The sequence below is a fragment of the Cololabis saira genome, chromosome 24 (genome assembly GCF_033807715.1).
Source record: "Cololabis saira isolate AMF1-May2022 chromosome 24, fColSai1.1, whole genome shotgun sequence".
Taxonomy (NCBI): domain Eukaryota; kingdom Metazoa; phylum Chordata; class Actinopteri; order Beloniformes; family Belonidae; genus Cololabis; species Cololabis saira.
Genome location: NC_084610.1, coordinates 257,535 through 270,646, shown reverse-complemented (window position 1 = coordinate 270,646; position 13,112 = coordinate 257,535). Strand labels below are relative to the sequence as shown.

Genomic DNA, 13,112 nt, shown 5'->3' with positions numbered 1-13,112 from the left:
AAGCAAGTACTTTTCTACTCTTACTCGAGTAATATTTTGACTGAGCTACTTTTACTTGTAGTATTTGTACTCTTACTCAAGTACTGGGGTCGAGTACTCTGTCCACCTCTGCCAGTTTCCTGGTGTAATGTGGTCCAGTTTCCTGGTGTAATATGGTCCAGTTTCCTGGTGTAATGTGGTCCAGTTTCCTGGTGTAATGTGGTCCAGTTTCCTGGTGTAATGTGGTCCAGTTTCCTGGTGTAATATGGTCCAGTTTCCTGGTGTAATGTGGTCCAGTTTCCTGGTGTAATGTGGTCCAGTTTCCTGGTGTAATATGGTCCAGTTTCCTGGTGTAATGTGGTCCAGTTTCCTGGTGTAATATGGTCCAGTTTCCTGGTGTAATGTGGTCCAGTTTCCTGGTGTAATATGGTCCAGTTTCCTGGTGTAATGTGGTCCAGTTTCCTGGTGTAATATGGTCCAGTTTCCTGGTGTAATGTGGTCCAGTTTCCTGGTGTAATATGGTCCAGTTTCCTGGTGTAATATGGTCCAGTTTCCTGGTGTAATGTGGTCCAGTTTCCTGGTGTAATATGGTCCAGTTTCCTGGTGTAATATGGTCCAGTTTCCTGGTGTAATGTGGTCCAGTTTCCTGGTGTAATGTGGTCCAGTTTCCTGGTGTAATGTGGTCCAGTTTCCTGGTGTAATGTGGTCCAGTTTCCTGGTGTTTGTAAGGACTCCGGCGGCAGCGTTCTGGATCAGCTGCAGCTTGTTGTTAAAACAGATCATCGCCGTCCTCGACTGGTTTTAGCGCCAGGAGGACAGACTCCTGTAGGAGTCCTGGCTGTGACGCACCGTCATCACGCTGAGCCCTGCTCCTGGATACAGACCTGCTGCTGACGTGCAAACCGAAGCAGGATGAATAATTCATCCGCAGCCGGGAACCCGGTTCTGCTGCGGGGGAGGGGGGTTGAGGAAAGCTCCCAGCAGCATCAATTATTCTCTCTCAGGCAGCTATCAAACTTTAATGTTGACAATAAAGGGTTGGGGTTGGTCTGAAGGAGGTAAGAGAAGAACTGACTTCTTGAAGAGGTGCCGGTCCAGCGCTCCGTCTGAGGTGGTCTTCAGCGTCACCTTCAGCATCTCCATGCACTCCTTCAGCCGGGGGTCTCCGGTGCGAAGGCCTGTCGCTTTAAGAGCCTGTGGACAGAGCAGGGGGGGCTGTGATTAAGACCACTTGAGCAGAGATCAATAAAGCAACAAGGCTTGAACATCGACTCCAGACGGGCTGAGCAGGAGGAATTAGTCCATTAGGAACTAAGCTGAGTCGCTTCCTGCCTCAATGGGAACCTCCTTATTTTACCACTATTGTTGTTCTTGTCAGCTTATTTCATTTTTAGTTTTAGTCTAGTCTTTGGGTCTTATTTTAGTCAGAATTGTCCAGGACCATTTTAGTCTAGTTTTAGTCAAAGATTGTATTTAGCCCTGTTACAATTCAAACAAGGTTATCTTATTATTATATTATTGTTATCTTTATAGACTCAAGAATACATTCATTCCAGATACAGAAGACTCTAATTTGAGTTTACAATATATTAATTTTTCCGCATTTCTCGACGACACATTGGGTTTTCTTTTCCACGTCTATGTAGGAAAGTGTATCCAAAGATGGATCTTCTTCTTCTCCCCCCCAGAGCAGATCCCCGTGTTTCTCTATGTAACTTAGGGCCAAATCCACAAAAGGATTGCGCGGCTTTTGCGGCCGCTACACCGGTGCAAATGAGACAAAAAGAGAGCGTCCAATTCACAAAGCACCCGCAAAGGGCGAATTGCTCCACAAACTGCGCTGCCAAGCAAATAGTGGCAGTCTGCGCCGGTGCCATTTGCATGCATGCAAATTAGGTAATATTCATACATTCGACGCAAAATTGCCCCCTTTCTATGCAAATAAGCCTCATTGCAAAAAGCGCCTAATTCACAAAGGCCAGGGCTATTTGCCACACGCAAAAATAGTGGAGCAAATACCGTGTTTCAGAAGCGTGTATTAAACTGCGCGCAAACTCCTCACTCCCCGTCTGTCTCTGTTTCTCTCTCTCTCTTCAATGTCATTCAAGCCTGTGTGATACTGAATGATATTAAGGGTGAAATCTACATTCAGACGTGACTGTAGACCAGGGGTAGGCAATTCCGGTCCTCGAGGGCCGGTGTCCTGCATGTCTTAGATGTTACCCTGCTTCAGCACACCGTGATAAAAGTACCTGTGTCATTAACAGAATTGTGCAGCCCTGGATGACAAGCTGATGACGATGATTAATTAGAATCAGGTGTGTCTCCATGCATTGCAGGGAAACATCTAAAACATGCAGGACACCGGCCCTCGAGGACCGGAATTGCCTACCCCTGCTGTAGACAATCAGATCAAGTGGGGTTGTGGACTTATCGGATTTAAAAATAAAAGTAACAGGACGGAGCTCAGGATTCATCCATACATAAGGGGCTGCTTTATTACAAACAATTCCACCATATAAACATATAAATCTAGAATGTGTGTGTTTAACAGCTGACCTGTAGGTGTGTGTAGCAAAACAAAGAACATGAATTACCATTAGATCCTGATCTGATCCCGATCCGGTGTTAATGAAGTTACTGGTGCTGTGCCTTGTGCGTAAATGCGCACAGCCTCTTAACATTTGACATTTCATTAGCTTATGTCATACAGACACTGAGGTCTTTTGATGTGTGTGTGGAGATGATGGCTATGTTCTACCACACGATGGTGGCCAGTGCACTCTTTTTTGCTGCTTTGTGTTGGGGGGGCAGCCTTGCAATCAAAAACACCAGGCGACTGAACAAACTGGTCAAAAAAGCGGGCTCAGTGTTGGGCAGGAGTCTGGACCCGCTAAGATCTGTGGTGGAGAGGGAACACTGAACAAACTGAGTGCTATAATGGACAATAGCAGACACCCTCTCCACAGCCTCCAGGAGCAGAGGGGCAGCAGCTGCAGCGGTCGGGTCCGCAGCCTCCGCTCACTGCGCACGGAGCGGTTCAGGAGATCCTTGCGTCCCCGCAGCAATAAGACTGTTTAACTGTCCTGAACTCAGTTTCACACACTCACCTCTGCCACAACTGGACTATATTTTAGTTTGCACTTTACATGATATTTGTTTAAAAACCTTATATGTTTATTTTAATATTATGAATGTGCTTGTATTGTCTAAATGGAAGTGTGGTTGATTTTTATGTTTATGTTTTGATGAGCTGCTGGACGGTTGAATTTCCCTTTGGGGATGAATAAGGTTCTATCTATCTATCTATCTATCTATCTATCTATCTGCATGTGAAATACTAGAAGTACAAATACGTGAAAGTTGAGGCTATTGTGCTCTCTGCAGTTTTCATTAGGGACCAATCTGTGTGCTGAAATATGGAGAACACTGGAAACAGCCACGCTCCCTCAGACAAGTGCAAATTGCACTCAGCCGCAAAACTTTATGGGCGTGTTTGCTCCGGTATATCATTAGAGCAAAATCTTTTGTGAATAGGAACTTAAAGCAGGGCAAATTGCGGGCGCTAATGCAGCGCAATTCACAGCGCTATTTGCGGGCGCAATCTGTTCTTTGTGGATTTACCCCTTAGTTTTTAATGGACGTGAACCTAGAGCTCTGCGTTAACGGCATCAGCTTCTAACCTGCAGCTGCATCTTCTGGATCTGATTCCCCGCTGCAGCGACTGGGATTAAGGACTAACGTCACCCAGCAGAACTAAACCAGAGAAACTACTGAAAACATGGACATTAAACCAGAGAAACTACTGAAAACATGGACATTAAACCAGAGAAACTACTGAAAACATGGACATTAAACCAGAGAAACTACTGAAAACATGGACATTAAACCAGAGAAACTACTGAAAACATGGACATTAAACCAGAGAAACTACTGAAAACATGGACATTAAACCAGAGAAACTACTGAAAACATGGACATTAAACCAGAGAAACTACTGAAAACATGGACATTAAACCAGAGGAAACTACTGAAAACATGGACATTAAACCAGAGAAACTACTGAAAACATGGACATTAAACCAGAGAAACTACTGAAAACATGGACATTAAGGATCTTTGGTAGAACATTTCATCTCGTTTTAGTCAACGAAAATGAATTAAGCAGAGTTTTTATTTTTTAATCTACATTTTAGTCTCGTTTTTATTCCTCTACGATATTGCATTATATATTTAATTATCGTTATCGTCACATGACCAGCATTTTCGTTGCGTCTCGTCTCGTTTTCCTCAGGTGATAAAGGTTCGTTGACGACGATATTTAGTCATAATTTTCGTTGACGAAAGCAACTTTATTTTACCACTTTCATGTTTATTGGTTCTAAACTGTAGTGATGCTTCGGGAGGTAACCATCCCTCCCACGGCCTTTACTCGTCGTTTAAAAGCTCGGCAGCCGGCTGGGTGAACTCACGGTGGTGAACTTGTGTGCGGGGATCTTCTCCTGGCCCTCAGCGATGGTGTAGAAGAGCAGATCCTCCAGGCTGGGCAGGATGCCCGCCTTCCTTCTCCTGCAGGGGAGATAGAGACAAACACAGAGAGAGGTGAGGCCGCGCGGAGGCCCGTCGCCTTGGAAAAAGGGAGGGGAGCTGCAGGAGGAGGAGGAGGAGGAGAAGAGGCTGAGTAACACCCGGGGCGACCCTACTCTGGCTCGGCGTCAGCGGGACGACCGGGTGGGGGGGGGGTCTGGAGCCGTCACCAGGCCAGAGCAGAGCAGGGGTCGTCTGTGCACGAATACCAGCCAGGACCGGGGACAATGGCATCTCCGTCCACGCAGGAACGAGCCTCCGGGTTGGGATGACCCGCGTTCTACTGTTGGAATTGAGTTAAAGGAGCATGAGGCAGGATTTATGAAAAAAATGCGTATATGTTTTAAATTTTCTAGTAATAATGTCAGATGTAGCGTTCCAAACCAAAAAGATTGAGCCCTCTAGCGTATCTCTCAGTTGCCTTGAACAGGCTGTGTGCTGCAAAATGTGCTGCAATTGTGACCGGAATTTCCCGCACTGTCCTGCGGATGTGACGTCACATGACGCTGCATGCGCGTTCTCGGCGGCGCACGAGTAAACATTGGATACGCGTTTGAGTCATGGAGGCAGCTTCAACTTGAATTGGGACTGAAAACAGATGCTGACATGGCTCATTTCCTACTGACCAGGTAAGATTACAAGTCATATTTAGAGCTGGATTTGAAAATCACATGAGATTACACACGCGCTCCCATGCCGGCTTCGCTGTTGGCTGCAGGAACCCCGACGGTCGTCGTGGCGCTAATGAGTCTCATTTCTTATTCTTGCCTCATGCTCCTTTAACTGATAACAGCTTTATTTGTAACCGCAGCCATGACGCCGCCCGATGGCTGGGCCGCGACGGCTGGGCCGCGACGGCTGGGCCATGACGGCTGGGCCGTGACGGCTGGGCCATGACGGCTGGGCCACGACGGCTGGGCCCGCGGCGCCGTGGCCTGGCTGGGAGGAGCGTTAGCAGCGTGCCAGGAGGCCGCCGGGCAGAGCAGCTCACACCAGCCTCTCAGATGTGATTCATATCATCACCAAATAGGATTTGTGCAAAGCTCTGAATCCCCGGGCTCACGGGGTTCTGCAAAGCATCATGGGAGCACCGGTGTGCGTGCTGAGAGGATGTCTGAGGGTAAGCTTGACCGGGCTCTGCTCTGCAGGGCAGCAGAGGTGGAAGGGAAGAAATGTTTCGTTTCAGCATCAGTGGAGTCTAAAGCGGCCGCAGCTACGACGACAGCAGTCGCCGGTAAACTCCGAAACCATTTCCAGGGAGAGTTTAACACGGCAGCCTCGGTACCAGACGTGGACCGGCCTCACTTCCAGGGAATAAAGAGCTAACTGGACGGTACAGATCTGAGCTGCTGGAGAACTAAGACCACGCTGGACGGAGGAAACACTCGCTGCTGCTCCAGTTCAAAGTTCCACTCGGAGATGAAGTCAGAGAGACTCAGCAGCTCGTTCTGGCTTTTCTTTTAGATTTAGGTCTTTAAAGTGCTTTAAAAGTCCTGTGCTGAAGTTACAACACCCTATTTTAATCCTATGATTGAAGGTTAAATACAATTTTAATGATAACAAGACGATTATTGATTTCTAGCAGAATTCCAAAGATCAGATAAAACATCCGAGACCCTCCAGGCTTCATATGTTTGCACATTTGCACGTTTGCACTACTGCGTCTTTACAATTTCTCAGAGAAATAAAAGTTTCAAATTCTGATTTTTGAGCCTCTAATCTCGCAGGAATCCTGACTTTTCCTCCCAAGTGGAACCGTTTGAACGAACGGCGTCCCGTCTGCTGGCGTGGTCGACCTCTGACCTGGCTGGTGATGGCGAGGACAGGACGTCATATCTGTGTGTGTGTGTGAGTGTGTGTGTGTGTGTGTGTGAGAAAACAGGAGGGAGGATGGAGGGACGGAGGGAGGGGGGGGGGGGGCTAAGCGCAGCCGCCGGAGAGGGAATGGGGGGCAGGTTGTTTCAAGGTAAAGCGGTTATCGGCTTTCTGCAGAAAACCGTCTACTTCTACTGGAGAACAGGTTGGAAACAGTCACTAAAACTAAAATGATGATTTAAAAAAAACAATAGAAACATACTTACAAATGAAATCAAGCAGATCAACGACAGGGAGAGAGTCGGCAGAGGGAATAATTCTGAATTAGTAACAGACTTTTAACTCCATCAGCTGCAGCACCACAGAATAAAAACACAAACACTCAAACGGTCAGAACAAGGAAACCTCGGACGCATCCGAGACGCCGGGTCTAAAGGGGTTGTGGTCGTCCGTCACCTCGGCCTCAGCAACCCGGGATGCTCAGTCCCGGGTTCAGCAGCAAGAGGCCGAGACGGGCCCTCGCTTAAACGGATTAGTGGGCTGTCTCACAGCTGGAGGCTGGACCCAACATCTGGACCGGCCTCATTAATCCACTGCTCTCTTTCCCGGCCCCGCCCCTCCTCTTCTCACCAGTGAGCCGTGCAGCAGCAGACCTGCATCTGGACGCGGGAGTCCAGCATGGCGTTCGGACGCCAAACCGCCTCCGGAGGCGGTTTCTGCCGGGTTTTGACTCGATAATAAAACTCAAAATAAAAAGAGATCAAATATCCTGAGCGTCAGCTTTTCTCCTCTTCTGTGACTGATTTTAAGAGATTATTCTGATATTGTGGGACATCACGGCTGCCAGAGTTGTAGCTTCTTCTTCTGTTTAAGACTGCTGGATGAATTATTCACCAAGTGATCTTCATCTCTGGAGTGAAATAAGCTGATGTTTGTGCTTTTTTTTCTTATTTTTACACCGAGATCTGATGAATAAATCCTCTGAAACCTTGTTTTCTTCTCAGTTTCTGATGAAGACATCTCTGAGTTTCAGCCGTCTCCTTCTGTGAGGGGTGAATGCTGACAGTTTTATCTCAATTGAAGCCAGCGTTGGGCTGATGATTATTGACCCATCTGGCTCTGATGCAGTTGCAGCTGCTCTATTTCTGCGGTGAGATCGATGCCGCTGGTTTCATGTTTCACATCTGTCATGACGAACCGGTGTTTGAGTGTCAGGAGGCGGCGCTGCACTAATCCATCCGTGGGACTGACTCATGTGCGGCTGGAGGCCCCGACCGCTGCCGGGCGGCACGCCAGCTTGCCGGCTGTGCTGCAGAGACCGCAGCAGCGACGTAGGCGGAGAGGCTCCCCTGAATTACAGCGTTTTTAACCCCTTACCCACTGGAGCGCCGCCTCAGGACCCCCGTAACCAGACCAGGCCTCTGGGACGTCACGCCGCCTGCCTCTGATACCGCATCAAACAGATTTGCTCATGCTGGAGGGAGAGTTTATGGTTATTAAAACTGGCTACGGCTGCCATGACGTCTCATCTCTCATTTATGCTGGCACACGATCCAAACTGTTCAGTTTTACGCCGTTATCTGGGCCTTTTTTCACTCTTTTACATCAGTTGACCCATCAGTAAGCCCCGCCCCCTTGGTTACTGTTGCTAACCCAGACGATCCATCAGTGTTGTTGCCAGTTTTACAACAGAGACTGTGTGAAATCCTTGTCCCAGGATGTTTTAAACTACTTTTTGGACACAAGAAAAGCAGTTTTAGTTGAAGAGAGTTCACGACGGACTTAAATATGACACGAATGGAAAAGTGGAAAATCTAATGTCATCCAGATGGTTTAAAGCCTCTTTCAGCGGCCTGATGACACAAAGCCGACGTGGCGTTACTCAGACAGAACCTGAGCCTGTTTCCTGACTAAGATCCATCCTGCAGTCGAGTTTATCCTTCCACTCTCTCTCTCTCTCTCTCTCTCTCTCTCTCTGGGTCTTTGGCTGAGCGAGCCGAGGCGTCACTGAAACCTAAAATCCCCTCTGGAGAAGACGACATGCTGCCGGCGACCCGTCAGCTGAGCCGGGCTGTTAGCTCAAGCAAATTGTCCGTGAAGCGAGCAGGACCGCCCCGTCCTGGAGGGGGCGATGAGGCCTTTTATCGCCATCTGGGTCTCAAACCAGACGAGTGTCATCTGCGTGAAGTACGTTCAGGTGACCTTTGGTGGCGTTCAGGTGACCTTTGGTGGCGTTCAGGTGGCCTTTGGTGGCGTTCAGGTGGCCTTTGGAGGCGTTCAGTTGGCCTTTGGTGGCGTTCAGGTGGCCTTTGGTGGCGTTCAGGTGGCCTTTGGTGGCGTTCAGGTGGCCTTTGGTGGCGTTCAGGTGGCGTGATGATACGACTGACTGAGATCAGGGAGCTGAACCGGGTCTCACTTGCAAACCCAGACGTCTCAGCTACCGTCAGCGGCTTTGCGGCGCTGTGGTGACGTTCCTGGACATTAGAGGCTCTCAACCTCCGCCCGGTTTCTCTTCCGTCACCACTCATCATCCGGCAGAGCAGACGGCCAATAACACTGACATCCCAGCGATGATGCGCAACACAAACAAGCGTGTTGGTTCTAGTTAAGACAGAAAAAACTAAAATAGTCCCTAAAATAACGTGAGATTGACTGATGAAAACCAGCTTTTGAATTGTGGATCAACAGAATAATCTAAGAACTTCTGTCCAGTGATGAGTGTAACTGTCAGAGACTTGTTTCTGGTCCTGGTGAACAAGCGTCTCCAGGTGTCTCCGGTTTGAAGGTTTCTTCTCCAGATGTTCAACAGGATGTAGATCAGGACTAGGTAGATCAGGATCAGGTCCAGTGCTTGGTTCTGAGTTGTTCCCTGCTGGTTGTAGTTGGGTGTTTTGGGTCATGACTTTGTTTCTGCTTTTAGCTGATGGACAGTTTTGTCTCATCTTTCCAAAAGTATGTTCTCCCAGAAGCTTTTTGGTTTGTCAACATGGTTTGTTCTGATGTTCAACCAACTCTGGCGGGGGGAGATTGTCCACAGTCCCGTGGAGCCTAAAAGGTCCAACTGTAGTCCTGTACCGTCTCCAGTCCAGGTCCGGTGTGACGGAGACCATGATACCAGACAGACAGACAGCAGTCAGACTGACTGAATACACTCGATATGTTCATTACAGGACTCCCTTTGGTTCAACACGTCACCATGGAAACACCATGGCTCATCTTCCCAGGAGAGTGTTGTGGCTGTGTGCTGCCTCCATAGATGCTGTGGTGACCGACCTCTGAAGGTCATTTACTGGAGGCCTGCTGGGAGTTTACGTACATCTTTGGTTGCCATGGTTACGTGATGGAGTTCAGAGGCTTCGGTGGCAGGTTTTATAGTAATGCGTCACTGAGTCACATTCCAGATGTGGGTGAAATCCTTGAAAGCCTGTCTGCTGCTGCTAGCAGTCACGATCTGCATCCTAGCTGATTCCATTATCTGACTTGTTCAGGTTCCTGGTTCTGGTTCTGGTGGAACGGGCCTCCAGTTAACACTCAGGATGCAGAGTCGGACATCCTCTTCACCTTTAACCTTTAATAGCCGAGACCGGCTAGGACCCGTCAGAGGTCCTGACCTCCCATGGTGCACTGGGCTTTCCCCACGCTACCGCTACTCTCTGTGTACTTGTTACCTTCACTGCTCGTCTCCCTGGATTAGTTTAGTGGTGGTTTTGTTTGGTCTCCCTGAGTCCGGTTCAGCTGGAGGGTTGTTTCTCCCCACTGTCGCCTCGTGCTGCTCAAGACAGGAGATTTAATCTGGGTGAAGCTACTAATATTACCTGTTAGGTTCCTGGAGCAGGATGTCTTCATGAACTGAATTTGAATTGGACTGAAGTTAGATGGAGCACCGTGAACCTGCGTGAAGTATGTTCAGGTGACCTCTGGTGGCATTCAGGTGACCTCTGGTGGCGTTCAGGTCAGGTGACCTTTGGTGGCGTTCAGGTGACCCTTGGTGGCGTTCACGTGACCTTTGGTGGCGTTCACGTGACCTTTGGTGGCGTTCACGTGACCTCTGGTGGCGTTCACGTGACCTCTGGTGGCGTTCAGGTGACCTCTGGTGGCGTTCAGGTGACCTCTGGTGGCGTTCAGGTGACCCTTGGTGGCGTTCAGGTGACCTCTGGTGGCGTTCAGGTGACCCTTGGTGGCGTTCACGTGACCTTTGGTGGCGTTCACGTGACCTTTGGTGGCGTTCACGTGACCTCTGGTGGCGTTCAGGTGACCTCTGGTGGCGTTCAGGTGACCTCTGGTGGCGTTCAGGTGACCTCTGGTGGCCTTCAGGTGGCGTGATACGACTGACTGAGATCAGGGAGCTAACCGGGTCTCACTTGCAAACCCAGACGTCTCAGATGGAAGTACTGGAGCTGCGTGCTGCCTCCAGGGATGCTGTTGTGACTGACCTGTGAAGGTCATCGCTGGGAGTTCACGGACATCTTTGGTTGCCATGGTTACGTGATGGAGTGCAGAAGCTTCGCTGGCAGGTTTTACGGTAATGATTCACCGAGTCACATTCCAGATGTGGGTGAAACCTGCACAAGCCTGTCTGCTGCTGCTGGCAGTCACGATGTGCAGTATGTGGGACTGGCTGCATCCCCCCTGCTTCCATTATCGGACCATACGGGGCTCACCTGAGCAGGCCAACCCCACCTAAGCCCTGTGGGAGTTATTATCCACCACCTAAAGCCCGCGCTACTCACTTTTCCGTGGCGGAGTCCTTTGCATCGTTGTGGCCGTCTCCCTTGGAGCAGAAGCCCCTGGAGCCGGCGCCGGGTCGCGGCGGAGCTCTGGAGCCCGGCGACCCGCCGTCCTTCCCGGCCAAGCTCCAGCCGGCGGCCGCTCTGGCTCTGCCCGTCAGCGGGCTCTGGAGCAGCTCCCGGAGCACTAGCGCGGAGCGAAGGTGAAACATTTCCGACCCGGTGGAGGAGCCTGGCTGGCTGGCTGGCTGGCTGGCTGGTTGCTGTGACCGCTGAGAGAGCGACTTTTCCCCGGTGACGCCGTCGGCTTTCCTCGGTCGAGTAACGGCTTCGAGCTGGAATGCGCTGCAGCGGGACGACGGTGACGCGCTCACGGCGCGCGGTCTGATTGGACGAGCGCATTGCGTATCCGCATCTGATTGGCCAAGAGAGCCTGTCAATCACGGGCTCGGTCTCTCGCCTACTGTTTTGACCCAGTGTCGGATCCTGTTTGGATCATTTTAGCTCCATCATCACCTTCAATTATTAACATACATGCACCGTTTTTTACGTGTTGTGCTTTATATCTTTTTTTTTTATCTTTATCTTTATGTATTTATATATAAAATATACATATAAATACATATATATATATATATATATATATATATATATATATATATATATATATATATATATATATACATATATATATACATAAAAAAAAAATATATATATATATATATATATACATAAAAAAAAAATATATATATATATATATATATATATATACATAAAAAATATATATATATTATATATGTATAAAATATATATATTATATATATATATACATATATATGTATATATATATATATATATAAAATATATACATATATATACACATATACATATATAAATAAATATATATATATATATATATATATATATATATATATATATATATATATATATATATATATATACATAAAGTTGACATAATTTCACCAGTTCCTGATTAAATATATAGTCTGACACAATAACATTACAGGGTTAAGTATTTTGACTGGTCCATTTACAGCAGATAGTTTTACGGGGCGGGGTCAGACACTTGACACCCCCCTTTCCCAGATGGTTATTCTCCTCTTCTGAAGGCAGCATCACTGTGCAGTCTGTGGCCCAATGCCAGCCATCGACGCTCATGCACAACTGAGATTGGCTGCAGTTCCTCCACTGGCCGCTAGGTGTATTTACATTATCCAAATTTAGACCAGGAATAAACATGTTTACAGTCTCGTTCAAAAATCAATTTTGGTCTCAATCGTTTCATTTAACATCCAAGACTAGTCTGAGGGAAGTGAATGTTTTTTTTAACACTCCAGGAGAGTTTATATCACGCAATAAATCTATTTGTAATATGATTGATTGACAGTTGGCTCAGCCAATGGCTAGCCATTATCTCTTCCTCATCCGTACTCGTCATGCCACCGTGCATGAACTGTTTTCTTTCTCCTGTTAAGTGAACATGTTAAAGGCATATCCCCAGGAACATCTGAGCCGCTTTGCAGGTATGTCGACGGTGGGGTTCTGCTGACGGAGCTGGCGACGACTGACATAAAGTGGGCAGGTTTCCACCGGCTTCCCATGCAACATGGCTGCACCCTGCAAGAAGAAAAACAGACCTCAAAACTGGTCTTCAGGAACCTACGTGACCAGACAGTTCCTCCATTGTTTTATACGGTTTATGTCCAAGGGTGAAGTAGAGCTGGGTGGAGAAGGGTGGAGATGGAGCTGTGGAGGAGGGGTAACCCTTCCTTCCATAATATGTCCCCTTTAAATGATTTCGATTGAAGATAATCAGATAAACACCCCCATCTCCTGGAAGGTCCTTGCTGGTTCGTTCCTGCACATCAAGTTTTATTGTTTTAATGTTTCCGAAGTTCCTGGAGGAATTAAATCAAACCAGCTCCTGTGAACATGCTAAAGTGAGAGGGTGTGATGTGCTGTCCTCTCCTGACATCTTGTGGA

At 48.0% G+C, this 13,112-nt stretch overlaps 1 protein-coding gene across 2 annotated transcripts in view; it reads right to left on the bottom strand.

Moving 5' to 3' along the window:
* glsa (glutaminase a) overlaps positions 1–11,448 on the bottom strand; it is a 28,667-nt gene extending 17,219 nt beyond the window's left edge. Inside the window, exons 1-3 of one of the 2 annotated variants that reach the window (XM_061716280.1) lie at positions 11,112–11,448; positions 4,452–4,548; positions 1,055–1,173 (exon numbers count right to left, since the gene is read on the bottom strand). In XM_061716280.1, the coding sequence (XP_061572264.1) occupies positions 1,055–1,173; positions 4,452–4,548; positions 11,112–11,320 (425 nt within the window). In that variant the 5' untranslated portion in view covers positions 11,321–11,448. The remainder of the gene's footprint in view (positions 1–1,054; positions 1,174–4,451; positions 4,549–11,111) is intronic. The other variant, XM_061716281.1, reaches the window with a different exon arrangement.
* Positions 11,449–13,112: the final 1,664 nt, after the last annotated feature.